Source organism: Homalodisca vitripennis, chromosome 8, assembly GCF_021130785.1.
Source record: "Homalodisca vitripennis isolate AUS2020 chromosome 8, UT_GWSS_2.1, whole genome shotgun sequence".
Taxonomy (NCBI): Eukaryota; Metazoa; Arthropoda; class Insecta; order Hemiptera; family Cicadellidae; genus Homalodisca; species Homalodisca vitripennis.
This window is the reverse complement of record NC_060214.1, coordinates 106,787,848-106,802,719: the sequence shown is the minus strand read 5'-3', so window position 1 is coordinate 106,802,719 and position 14,872 is coordinate 106,787,848. Positions and strand designations below refer to the sequence as shown.

At 33.9% G+C, this 14,872-nt stretch overlaps 1 protein-coding gene across 1 annotated transcript; it reads left to right on the top strand.

The window, feature by feature from the left end:
- Positions 1–8,408: 8,408 nt before the first annotated feature.
- LOC124368307 (coiled-coil domain-containing protein 8-like) lies at positions 8,409–14,348 on the top strand. The gene is made up of 3 exons (XM_046825580.1): positions 8,409–8,468; positions 11,046–11,929; positions 14,063–14,348. Exons 1-3 carry the CDS (start codon positions 8,409–8,411, stop codon positions 14,346–14,348), a joined length of 1,230 nt encoding a protein of 409 aa, XP_046681536.1.
- Positions 14,349–14,872: the final 524 nt, after the last annotated feature.

The following is a 14,872-nucleotide window of genomic DNA, read 5'->3' as shown; positions in this document are numbered from 1 at the left end:
TCATAAAAATGTGTACAGTACAGTTTCCAATGAAACTAGTTCAATGAAAAGTAGAGTTCGATGAGGACTAATTAATGAGTGCTTGTTTCATCTATACAACTTTACTCGTTTATTTTATAACTGCGGAACTTTTAACGGATTTATTTTCCCCATATACGTTGTCTTCATTGCAAAACATTTTAGGGTTTTTCCTTTTGCACTTATCTTTCTAAAGTACTTACTTCATTCCGTTATTGTCACCAGAGCAAAGGACTGCAGAAAGAATCTTATAACAAGAGAGCGGCATTATGAGTTTCATAACAAAGAGAATATTGCGCACTGTATTTATGTGTTAATATTAAACTCGCAGTGTGTTAATAATACTCTGTGTAAATAAACATGGAAAAGCAGCAATTCCAATCTTATAAATAGGTAAAACATTTACCAGTCAGTCTTTGTATGGATCAGTGAACTGATTTAAAAATATACTATTTACGCCCCTTTATCACTAATAATTTTTTATATAACTAACATAGTTAAATATATAACGCATGAATATGAATTTAACACTTGCTTATGTTATATAAATTCATCCGCGATTATTTAAAACGTATGATCCCAGTACTTGAATTGCTGATTTCAAAAAGTGTTAATAAATATTTTTATCCTTCTTTATGAAATATATATCCCATCATGAGCTTATATTGCATAAGGTTTCATAATCGGTTTTCGGATAACGTGTTTTTAAATATGTAATGAAAATGTTAATCAAAACCCGATGGATAGCATTTCTGAATACAGAAAAAACTGAATTTGGTTTTATTACTCTACGAGGAGTGGTAGGTGTTTTAGGCAGATATTAAGGTGGCCTTGAATTTGGTCTAATGAAAAACTTTTTAAGTAAGGATAAGAACTTATAACATGATAGATGACTAGGGGCAGAAACATATTTTTATATATTAAAAAGTTGAAAAAATTAAATAAAATTACTTTCCTTAAATTACAATATATACAATTTCCTTACGTGCCTAAATGTCTTACTTTAAAAAAATGACTATAATTTCTTTGATGAGATCAAAGTTTTCACTTCATTCATATTCAGTTAAGTACTGTAGCTTTGAAGGTAAAAGTAAAAAAATATATTTTGTTCCAACTAAACAATGGTTGTAACAACTCAATTATACCTTACCTTAATTCAAAGAAAAACATATCTAAGGCTTACATTTAAGAAAACAAGGGAAGAGGGTTTCTTTAAAATACTTATAATTTTAAGGCAAAATAATGTTAAACTTAAATCCAGAACGAAGTTACTCAGTCTTCGTTGTGTAGTAATGGACAATAAAACTATCTACAACGGGACATAATTACAGTAAGGCCTTTGTTTTTAACAGTATAATAGGGCTATTGTGGCAGTGGGGGTGGCTATAATTACTGGAGTTTCCGTAGCAACTTCCGTCCGCCATTGTTTGGCGCCACGGCGCGAGGAGAGGCTCTTTACCCGCTCTTGAGACCTCGGACTGAGAAAATACACAACAGAATAAAAGAATAAATTCTTTTCAAAGTACACTATGACGTACACTTATATAATCTGAGCGCCTTTATGAAAGGAAACTATGGTAGAGGATATCAGCCGAAGAGGAAAGGAACTTTGTTAGGGAGGAGACTACGTTAGATTACGGGGTTGAAGCCTTTATTGAATTAAATCTATCCTCCAGCGATGACGCACCGCACCACTATTGGCCGGATCCCAATCGTCTTCTTTGCTGCTCTACGGTGTAGGCTATAGTCGTTCACCGTGCAGTACAGGTCTAATGGGAGATATTTTTACTTTTACTGAGAATATCACGCATAGTGTCATGCGGGTTGCGTCAACTGTCATCGCGACTCGCTCGAAGGCGCTTAAATAGATTTTACTTTACCCTACCTTTTGTACCTTAGCTCAACTTCATATGCGTTTCATATACATGAGATTTTAGTAACACTATAAAATTATTACGGTATAAAAGTACCACAGTACAGATTATAACAATATTGGTGTGAAAGTAAAATATAACTTATAACGCAACAATAATTTACATCAAATTGAAGTTAAAATTCTAAAACATTAAAATTGTATTTTGTAATGATAGTGTTTAAGAAGTAATTTGTATGTCAGAGACACTAAAATTGTTCTAGATTTGCACGTGCATTTTTCTAGATACAAACAGGTGTTATCTATTACGATTAAATATTGTATCTGCCAATAACTAGGATGTCATGGTTCAAAACACGACAGGATAAAGGCAGGACATAAGGACAAGAATATGTTACCTTATCTGATGCGACTCAGATTATCTATCTTATTAGAATCCCTCAGTTTAAACACAACAATAACATATGTCTGCGGATAAGGCAGGCTTGTAAACACAAAGACTAAATACAGTAAGTCAAAGTATTCATAAGTTTAGTGGGAACGACGGTCCTTTTAGAAAGAAAATAAACGTTACGTTTCAGTGTGAAGTTTAATACAAATAAGTACTTTGTAGTATAATTTTTTTATTAATTAAATTACCTTAGTAATCTTACCTTAATACTAATTTATTTATTACTTTTACACAAATAATTAATTTTGTGGTTTAAGATATTTTTATGAATAACTATGCTATTACTTGGAATTTATCACATTACTTTCATTTAACTGAAAAGTAACGTTTACATAACCTATACCTGGAACAAATAACTATCTTCTTGAACAATTTGTTGTCTAATTTTTCATTCTTAAAGAAATAAGTATGAGACGGACCAACATTTTGTACAGTATAACCGAAATAAACGTTTCAATCCAGTGTGTTAAACGGAGCGTTGCTCGGTGAGTCGATGACTTGAGGACGGCTAGTACCACTGGAACTGCCGTTCGAATAACATTGCCTATGGCCGCTCCGTACTGCACAGTGAACGTGGAACCGAGTGTAGTGTCAGACCTCAGGACTAACTGAAAATTCCCTCAGACCTCAGCGTACTACGGTACGTGAATTAGGTACTCATACAACTAAAACTAGAACAGAACCAATTAATTCTTGGGTCTGAGCCATGATTATAGTTTCAAATTTGATATCTATATTAAGAAAATAACTGCTACGCTTAGCTCTTACGTTTAGTTCTAATTTTAAAAATGTCCCAATATACACACTCAAATGTTTTTCAACACTGTGTTATCAATGTTTTTATTTTAAATACGCAATTCCTATTATGTAGAGAAATAACAATATTTTAAGACCAAAATCATTTCTTGACTGCAGAAGAAACACATCGAACCATATTTGGCTCAAAGAGAACCCAATAAGACTTCATGTAGCTAGCTGTTCAGGGAACAGTAACTCTTAAATTTTGTTTTCTTAGAGTTTTTAATATTTGAAACTAAGGTTTACTTAAAAACGTTTTTCAACATAACCCAGACTCTAAAGAATACTGACTTCAGACATGAAAACGCATACCAGTTCGCCATGACAACACTTCCTTTATTTCAAAACGTACCATATTAAAAAATTGTATTGTTTTTTATTTATTATTATTTCCTTATGTAATACCAGATACCAACTTAATGCGGATAACAGAACTTTATTATTGTAAATTGTAGTATTATAGATTGACTACTGCACATAAGCACATTGTTTGGTGGCAATAAAATAATTGTTTTGATCTGGGCCCATAAAATTTTAATTCCTTCTACTTCCATATTATTAATTGATAGACGAAAGGACTATATGACAGCTTGAAGGGGAGTTATAAATAATAATCGCTAATTATATAATATTTGCTATGTGTGATTAAGAATGTATTAAAAATCTAGAAAAAACAATTAATGTTGAAATGCAAGTATAAATTCTATCAAGTGGTATCTTTTTATCGGATGAGCGTCAGCTAAGTATATCGCTGGAGGGGCTGAATAAATTTAGTTTTTGTGTGTCTGTCTGTCCGCCTGTATGTTTATATTTCTGTTTGACCACCATATCTAGAATACGAACTGGCATATAGACTTGGAATTTTGTACGATAGTTGTGCATTTTAATGTTGTTGCATTTCACTCTACAGGGTTTGGGCGTTAGTGAACATTTTTACTTATGTCTTATTGCTAACCACACTTTAAACTTGGAAAAGAGTAAATCGTAGGATAAATAAATTTGTAAACAAACTGAGTACAATCATATGGCATATGTGTAACAAATGTAGCCCAATGAAATAAGCTACTGAGTTAAAATGTGGCATGCAATCTTGTGTTACGCGGCACGAAATATCGCGGACTGCTACCTTATAATAGTTTGTGATACCGCTTATACGTGATATTATATGATTGTAGACAAATTATCACTATTAATATTTTTCGGGCTAGACAAAATTAATTAAAGTTACGTGTTCTTATCACTCTGATATATTTATGGTTTAATTAATGGAAAGGCGCTGTTTTATAGCACTCATTTTTAAGAGAAAACTGGCTTGAAATTGTAATTGACAAATAAAATACTACAACGTTCAGCGAGTTAGGTAAAATCTCAACAAGAGCTCGGAGAGGCTTATGAGGAAGACAAAAGGGCGCATTATCAGCTGAAGACATACAAGGCCTTTGTCATCTCGGCAACGTCACGTGATTTATACACGAGCTACCTGCAGTTGGCAGCAGTGATATATGCCTGTCGAGAAATATATGTTGTGCTTCTAGCTTTTTAAATTAAATTTTATTGTACTATTTAGTTCCTAAATTATATCATGTATGTAGAAAGTTCAAAAAAAGAACTATAAACCATTTTCTCCGTTTTGGTGACACGATTTTAAACTAAAACTGCGTAATTGGACATAAAAGAGTTAAAAATAAACTAAGACTAAAAAAGGTATGAAATAATTCACACCCAACAAACATAAAAACTCATAACCTACAATATTACTCTATAAAATAATATAAACTAAAATTCCAAGCTCTTGCTTATGCTAGGGAATTGTTCTCCTTAACTGGACATAAAATAAAAATAAAAATAATTGAAAGCAAAATATCGAACGTGATCCGTGTACACAGGAAACTTGTGAAGAGAATTTTAAGTCTGTAAACGTATTCACTTACAACGAAAAAATTTGAAACTTTTGATCGGACGCCATATTGAAACGTAAAACTTATAAAAATGTGTAAGAGTTAAATTTCTTTCAAACTGAATGACTATTTAACAAAAATTTCTATTCTGGTTTATGTTGTACAATAGAGATAGATCTTTTGCACGAATCCGAATAGCAGCCATCTTGAACCAGTCGTAAGTGGTTGGTAGACGAATGCAGACATATTGTGACTTGATTCTGTAGTCCAATTTTAATGATTACTGTTGTGTATGGTTTTTTAATAAGTGCATTTTTTAGAGTTAGTGAAGTTGACTTACAACATGGTGGCTGTAATCCCCAACTTAAGCGTGTCGCAATGCTTTAGTATGATTTGTTTATTTTCACCTAGTTTGTAATTATGAATTAGGTTAGTTATTTACCTGAAGAAGAGATCAGATTTCAGATCTCGAAACGTTGTATTTCTGATTTTTTGTTTCACTGAACGATGGCAAACGTCCGGAAAAATCCTGGTTCCTTCACAATCCTTCCATTGTCAAAAATAAACTCCAAACAAAGAATCTTGAACCAGTTTAATGTTTGGGAGGACTAAGAAACTTATTCCAGCAATGTGTATGTTCTGTTTAAGTGTAAAGTCTACATTGAATTGACTAAAAATTATGACCATTGAAATTATCACTATTATTTCCACAATGTTTTTGTCCAGCCTACTTCCTACCCAAAACGTTACAACTGAAAACGGAGCATAAAAGTTATTGCAAAAACGGAGCTAACTGTACAAATGTCTTAAAAGGGATTTTAAAACTCTTTTGTATGATGTAGCCTATTACACTATTACAACTGAGATAACAATTCATTTTCCAAGCCAATTCTTTGGAAACAAGTTGTTCACTAGTTGCTCTTATTTTGAGAAGAGCAACTTTTAGTTTTCTACAAAAAAATCTTCCACTTGTTGCTCTAATTTGAGAAGAGCAACTGTAACTTTTTCTACAACAATTTTTTGTCAACTATGGTGTAAACGCGTCATAGGCGTGTGCTTACACAGTGATGATAATAGTTAACTCTGATAACGGAGTAGCTGTTACGAAGCTGATAATGTATAACCACTGACCAATCACTAACTGGGGAACAAACCCACAGAGTCGACTCGGTTACTAAATCATCATGATGAATTGTAGAGACTAAGTTCTTGTTGGAGTACCGTTCATTTGTCACGACAATACTGTGCTGACCATAACATCTCAATATACAGATCTCATCAAGGAAGAGCTTGGAATGACAATAACACTTGGAATAAAAGGGGACATTTTTTCTATTGTTTAAATAACTATGTTTACTGTATGGATGTGCGCATATCATTTTAAAATAAGAGGATTAGTTTTGAAGTAATAAATTGACTAACATTTAGCTCTACATAGCGTATCCATTGTTTTGATTTCTTTTGAACATTTAAATAAAAAAATTGAAAATGTATTTACGCTACGTATTTACAGATTTGCAAAAGGTTGGCAATTTATGTAAGTTTAAAAACCACAAAATAGTTTTAGTACATATTGAAGTTGATTTTTATGAGTAGAACAGAAGAAAGGTTTCGACACAAATAAAATAACGGCCATAATGATCAAGTAAGTTAATAGACATTTTTTCTACAACTTTGGTAGAGAAAAGGAACTGACTACAAAATGCAAAATATTAAAGTATTTTTTATTTCACTATTAGTAGTGTTTTTCTATATTACTATTTCGCCCAACTTCTCTGGGTTGCAAAAAATGGGACACCTACATTTTTTGAAAATAAAAGCATCTGTACGTAATCCGAAGGAAGAAAATGTATTGAGGGGTAAAATGCTGCAAAATTAATCATATAATAATTATTTGAACCTAAAAAATTATAACTTTTACCAATGAATAATGATAATAATAATAAGTATCCTAGTTTTACAATGCATTGTATATAAGCAGTAACTAAAATAATATGTAAATATTTGTCAAACCTATTGACTCGAACTTTAGTAAATATAATCACGAGAAGATTGTGAATCCACTGATCCACATTTAATTTTTAGTAAATATATTATTTCATACTTCCAACTTGTCATTGGATGTTTTCGGGTGCGATGATGTTGACAATTTCTGAGAGCTCTAAAATACATTTACAAATTATAATTAAATCGTAATCACTTGAATACACACATACGTTTATTTAGAATGAAAAAAGTTATGCATTCAAGACATTGTCATGTACGTAGCCTGATGGGTTCAAATTATTTCCATAGAATATGAGTGCTACAATGCGAACAGCTTCCCCATTGTAAAAAACACGTAACCGAGTATCGTGGGTCCTGCGACAAGGACGTAATGAAGGAGTTACTGCACAGGCGGATGGAATGCCCATTGCTTTTATAATCCCAAAATCAATAGAGTTATTCGTAGGATCAAGGGAAACCTACGTTCCAAATTTAAAAATCTCTTGGACATTATCTCATGAGTTTTCGGACAGACGGATGGAGTGCCTATTGCCCTTTTAATCCCAAAATCAATAGAGTTATTCCTAGGATCAAGGGAAACCTACGTACCAAATTTAAAAATCTCTTGGACATTATCTCATGAGTTTTCGGACAGACGGATGGAGTGCCCATTGCTCTTTTAATCCCAAAATCAATAGAGTTATTCCAAGGATCAAGGGAAACCTACGTCCCAAATTTAAAAATCTCTTGGACATTATCTCATGAGTTGTCGGACAGACGGATGGAGTGCCCATTGCTCTTTTAATCCCAAAATCAATAGAGTTAATCAAAGGATCAAGGGAAACCTACGTTCCAAATTTAAAAAATCTCTTAAACATTATCTCATGAGTTGTCGGACAGACGGATGGAGTGCTCATTGCTCTTTTAATCCCAAAATCAATAGAGTTATTCCTAGGATCAAGAGAAACCTACCTACCAAATTTAAAAATCTCTTGGACATTATTTCATGAGTTGTCGGACAGACGGAGGGAGTGCCCATTGCTCTTTTAATCCCAAAATCAATAGAGTTAATCTTAGGATCAAGGGAAACCTACGTTCCAAATTTAAAAATCTCTTGGACATTATCTCATGAGTTGTCGGACAGACGGATGGAGTGCCCATTGCTCTTTTAATCCCAAAATCAATAGAGTTATTCCTAGGATCAAGGGAAACCTACGTTCCAAATTTAAAAATCTCTTGGACATTATCTCATGAGTTGTCGCACAGACGGACGGGCGGTGACACGATTCTGGACAAAGTTCTGGACGTTATTAACGTCAAGATATAGAACAAAAGTCCCTTTATATCAAAACATCGCATATCACTTTTTCCATACTGTCTGAAAATGATGGACAGTCCACCACCATCCAGACGTTATTCAGCCTCCTCCATGTATTTCCAGGGGGTATCATCCAACTGCACAATCAGTGAGGATTCAGCCCCTTGTTTCTCACCTTATTATATAGAACGTATTTATTTACTCAAAAGTAGTGTTTAGGTACTTTATCAAGCTCAAATTGGTCAAAAATACTAAAAACGTAATGATACACGGTAAAATGTATTAAGAAATTTTCATTATCTGAGGAAACACGATTTCTAATAAAATTCCAAAAACATAAATGTAAAAAATGCAAATAAAGCTAATTAATGACGTATATGTATCGTAAATTAAGTGAAATCATGTTCTTCTGGTCTCGGCCGATGTCCATACTCAATGGTATTCAAAAACATATGAACAGACATTTTCCAAAAGCAACTTGTAGGCGATGTCTCAGAAGAATACTTTCACTGACAACTAAAATTCTTCACAATTCGAAATCATCTAAACATCTTTTCTGTTAACCGAGTCTTCTTAAAGAGGACTTTTCCTTTGTTGCTTAAAAATTACCACCAAATAAATTAATGTTTGGAGTAGAAGGTCAGCAATTTTGAATAAGTTCATGAAAAATAAATAGACAGAGAATGCATTTACTGGGATTCGTCACATTCATCATCAATATCTGCAAACGTAAAATCTATTTTTGTAAAATATATAAACTTGCTTGTCATTACAAGCAATAACAATGTAACGATAAACTTATTCTTAATAATTGGAAACAAATTCCCCACAATTGCTCTTTCTTTTTTTACCACTGCCATACAATTCATCTGCCGAGGTACAGCGGGTAGTCTCATAACGATGGCACGTGACACTCACTGAACGGTTTTGTGCCGAGAGTATTATATTTTTCCGTCCCCGATAGACGAGTGGTTAGCGTTGCAGCTTATCAACCCAGCGACTCGGGTTCGAATCCCAGTTTGAGTACATCATTTTTACAATTATCTGGTGTCTAGTTTGAGGTGATAGTAACCACATCAGACACTCAGCAGGGGTCATTTCTGGGTGGTTAAAACATTCCAGTTTAACCAACACTGGGTACATCAAAAACCGATATGTCACTTAAATCAGGGGAACCTTATGAATGTCCAGGAGCGGCACATCACTAACCACAAATGTCGAGATTCTGGAATGCAAGTGTAATTCGATAGTTCTAGTCCACTGCGGGAGATGGTGGGGTTTGTTCCCCAAGAGTCAAAGATTCTTGCTAGCCTAGACATACGGGTGTGCCACCTCCTGCCCGCTTTGTCTAGAGAAACTGGTTCAGAGCTGGCCTCTCCATTTTCGAAGGGGACATGACTTGAGTTCAGTGCGCTAAATTCTTCCTCAACAGGAGGTGGCCTCTACTACCAACCTTACCCATGCAGTATATTCTGTCATTCCGGAAGCAGCGCTAAGGTCCTTATAGGACTAGGTGCAATTTCTAAGCTTCTTGTGCTAAGAGAACAAAAAAACCGTATCAGATCATATAAATATTCAAGTATTATATCACTTGACTTGGTTGAAGATGGTAAGCACTAAGCTTAAAGGTAACCTCCATTCATCCTCCATTTTGTTTTTGTTTTTTTTTTATTGTGGAGTGCAAGAAGAAGGTTTGGGCGATGGGAATGCGCCTAACTCTATCTTATTATAATTCATATTGCTTTGATTTTGAGGTTTGAAGTAAAGAACATATTAAACAGTAAAACTTACATTAACAAAATTAAATATGTAACAGTTAACCAGAATTTTCAAATTCAACCTACACTCAGTGTTATTTTTTCGCCATGTCAACATGTTAGTTTACTTAAGTCAACTTCCTTTACATCAAGGGTACAGCTTAGGGTACGAGCGTGACTTGAGATGGACCCTTTAAAATATATTATGTATTCAGTGAAACGATTCATTTTACTGTCCACCTATATAAAAATGTTTTCTGTATGACATACTGTAAGCTGAATTTTCCTTCTAACTCGCAGACAAATTGTAAAGGTACGAACGTACAGCAGAGAGATATACATAAACAAGAGAATTAATGAGCATAAACAGCGACTGAGTGCACACTCGTGTCCCACTGAACCAGGACTTTACACTGCGGTGCGCTGTTCTCGTCTCTGCGCACCTTTTTACTTAACAATGTGAAAATGGTTCTTTTACTCTTATTATCTCACTTGTGAATTTTTATCTCGGGTCTGTTAGAAAGAAAAGTATATGTTTCCTTTTCTTGTAAATTAATTTAAGACATTTTAACATTTAAAATGTCAACTATATATTTAAGCAACATTTAGTAAAATTATAACAAAACACCTTATGGTTTGACGTGTATGTTCTTTATTATACATTTATTTATATTCCGGCGATATCCATATATGGTAACGAACATGGTACAGCATTAAATTGTATAAATAACAATTTATATATATATATATATATATATATATATATATATATATATATATATATCCATATGCCACCTCCCCAAGGGCAACTTTGCTGACCTTTGTAGGTTAACTCAATATAGAAACCTGCCTTGGGCTAAGTAGGTACCTAGTTTAAGGCCTCTAGTCACTTTCTAATAAAATGTATCATACTGACAGACATATATGACCATAGTTTCAATATTAGGACAACAGGGAGGCAATAGGGAACTCCAATATTGAGTCAACAGGGAACTCCAATATTAAGGCAGCAGGAAACTCCCATATTGGGACTGCAAGGAATTCTAATATTGAGGCAGCAGTGAACTCCAATATTGAGTCAACAGGGAACTCCAATATTAAGGCAGCAGGAAACTCCCATATTGGGACTGCAAGGAATTCTAATATTGAGGCAGCAGTGAACTCCAATATTGAGGCAGCAGTGAACTCCAATATTGAGGCAGCAGTGAACTCCAATATTGAGTCAACAGGGAACTCCAATATTAAGGCAGCAGGAAACTCCCATATTGGGACTGCAAGGAATTCTAATATTGAGGCAGCAGTGAACTCCAATATTGAGGCAGCAGTGAACTCCAATATTGAGGCAGCAGTGAACTCCAATATTGAGTCAACAGGGAACTCCAATATTAAGGCAGCAGGAAACTCCCATATTGGGACTGCAAGGAATTCTAATATTGAGGCAGCAGTGAACTCCAATATTGAGGCAGCAGTGAACTCCAATATTGGGGCAACAGGTAACTCCGATGTTGAGGCTACGGAGAACTCCAATATTGGTGAAACAGGGAACTCCAATATTGAGGTAGCAGGGAATTCCAACTTTAGGGCAACAGGGAAATACAATGCTGATGCAGCAGATATATCCAATATTGAGTCAGCAGGGAACTTCAATATTGAGGCGGAGAACTCCAATATTGAGGCAGTAGTGGACTCCAATATTGGAGGGGCAACAGGTAACTCCGATGTTGAGGCTTCAGGGAAATACAACGCTGATGCAGCAGAGATATCCAATATCGAGTCAGCAGGGAACTCCAATATTGATGTAACGGAGAACTCCAATATTGAGGCTACAGGGTACTTCAATATTGGGGTAGCAGGGAACTCCAGAAAGTTCCAGATGGCTTGTAAAATCCACTAGCTGTTGGGTGTATATGGGTAAGAAGGACCTTTAAGGATTTAATAATACTATCCCCTTCCGCAAGCCATGGGAAAGGTATGTTTAATGGAAACTCTCATCTGGAAATATTTAACTTATATTAAAACAAAATTTGTTGCTATGGCACACCTAGTTGGTGTGTTAGTACATAATTTCCAAAAACTTGGATCCCCACAAGCTTAGAAGACATGTAAACATATTATTTTAATAACATGTGACTCCATAAGTGATTTTGATAACAATGCTAAATGAATATATAAGCATCTAAATTATTAAGGTTTAATTAATAAAAGTTTTAATTATAATACCGGTATACATTTCCACACAGCCTAAGGAGAACATATTTAATGGAAGCTCTCATCTGGAAATACCTAAACTGAAGATGCATTATTTGTTTAAACCATAAACTTAAACAAATGTGTTAGTATGACATACAATCTAGTATATCGTTTCCAAATATTTGAACCCCAGCATTCTATGTCTGTATAAAGTAGGCAAACAGTTGCAATACATACAGTTAAATTATTTCATATTTTGTCTTGATAATAATGACGTATTGATGTGTACGTATCACAATTATTTTACATTATTGTACTTAAGTATTCTACATTTTGAGAAGTATAGAACAATAATTATAAACTAATTCATATAAAAAAGATCACTAAGCACATAGTTGTAAGTGTTACAGATATATCTATGTAATGATCGTTTCCAACCGCATTGTTGCTATATTATGCTAGTACTTGTACTTCTCTAAATTGTACGGCCGCTATTTTGAAACCTTACAAGGCTTTAAAATTTTAACTTGATAAAAGTTGTAAAATATGAGTAAACTCTTCTAAGTAGATGACATTTTACTATTTTTAAAAGACCGTTATCTCTAAAACTGAATATGTAGGAGAACTTAATGCATCATACGAGTTATTACATATGGGTGGGTTGTTTTTAATTTATTTAAGCTTTCAAGACCATTTTAATTAAGATATGCTGTGTTAGATGTATGAGTCTCAGATTGATTTATTTCTTTATTCTTCGATCTACCGATAAGACTGTCATTGGAAGGTGGATTGGTGTCATTGATGCTAGTGTATTATCCCGTAAAACAATTAAATACAGTTGTTTTCATACATTTTAATATTTAATAAACTAATGACTATTTCTGAAACGAAAAAAATTCACGACGTGCTGGATTGATCTAGCCCAGTGAGTACCAACGCACCTAGCGGGAATAAACTCAACTACCACTGGCTTCCCTTAGTTCACGCATTTACTACTAGTAGCGCCACCGTACAGACATTATTCAATATTTATTTATAAATTATTAGTAATTAGTAAATAAACTTTAAATGACTGAAATGAATACAGCTGGTCTTCGAAAGAATAAATATACAATATAGCTCAGATGGTGAGAGATAATAAAATCAATAAATCTCAACAAACAAACCTCTGCGAAAAATTGTAAATAGTGAAGAAGTCCTAAATTATTAAGTCGTTTTATTATTCGGGTTGGTAATTCTCGTAATTTATCTTTCACATTATAAGAGATCAGTATTGTTCTGATAATATTAACCCGCTTTTTTACAGTTTAATAGTTTTTTTCGTGTTATATATATATTCTTTTTTAAATTATAGTCGTCAAAATTATTTAGTTCTACAAGGAGTTACAGACATATAAGAGTGGGGTTTTTTTTGGCAATTTCGCAATGAGCCCTAAATTAATATGGCCTAAGATAGTATTGTGAATGTTGTACTATATTTATATGAATTATAACTTCGAATACTTGAGATGTTTTATATTGATTTGTGAGTTAAGGAATGACATATTTTAAGAACATAATAGTAGAAGAAAAATATATTCCATTAACACAACTTTTTTAATAACAGAATTTTTATTTAATTTTAAATAAAAATTATTAAGTCCTCGATAAATTATAAGTAACTTTCTGTTGTCCCTTCCTTCAGAAAAGACGTTTTAAAAGACTATTTTACAATAATCGATTAACACCGACTGTACTTCCGTACTGTAATATTTCTGTAAACCCTCCAAATAGAACTGGAAGTGAAATCAACAAAGCGGAGCGGGACAATCAGCAAGTTCCCGCCTTGTGTAACAAACTCTGGCAATCAGAGTCCCGCAACGCCGCTCTGCTGTACCAACTGCGGCAAACTGCCAACCCTCACCTAGCCTGGCACCCGGCCAGCCGCCCGCTACTACCCTTGTCATTCGCGCCTGCCCTCCACTACCAGAATAATGACCTCCTAAATCACCTGTCGACCCGGATAAAGCTGGGTCTTACTTGTTCAGCACAACTGCCAACGCTGCGGCTCACAATTTAATAAGCCTTTTTACGGTGCGCACCCAAACCGATTAAATCTGACCCTTTTACTGCCAAATTGTACGATTTTGTGCGTTGGCAAAATTTTGCTGCTGGAAGGGAGTCATAAAATATCATAATAATCTGTGGAAATCTCTGTGGAAACCTTACACAATTCACTCGTAATTAAATTAACGAATTATCCTTCGTAATAATTAAAATAGAGTTCTTTAAAAATTCAAAATATCGCGATTTAACACAAAAAAGAACTAATTAATCCCCCGCATTCCATAAGGAAAGTAAAAATATTTGATATTCTTCGATATAGTTTATATGTTGTGATTTTTACTGTAGGCCTACTAATTATTTTACTTTTGATTTATTACCGAAACAGCGTTAAGTGTTCAATGCCCGTTTTCTTTAATTTGATATTTGACAGAGCACAAAATAAAATGAATGCCTAAGAACAATTTTTGAATGAAATAAATTACTGATCGAAAATACAAATAACTTTAAAATGTATACGACAGATGAATTGTTGTTTAA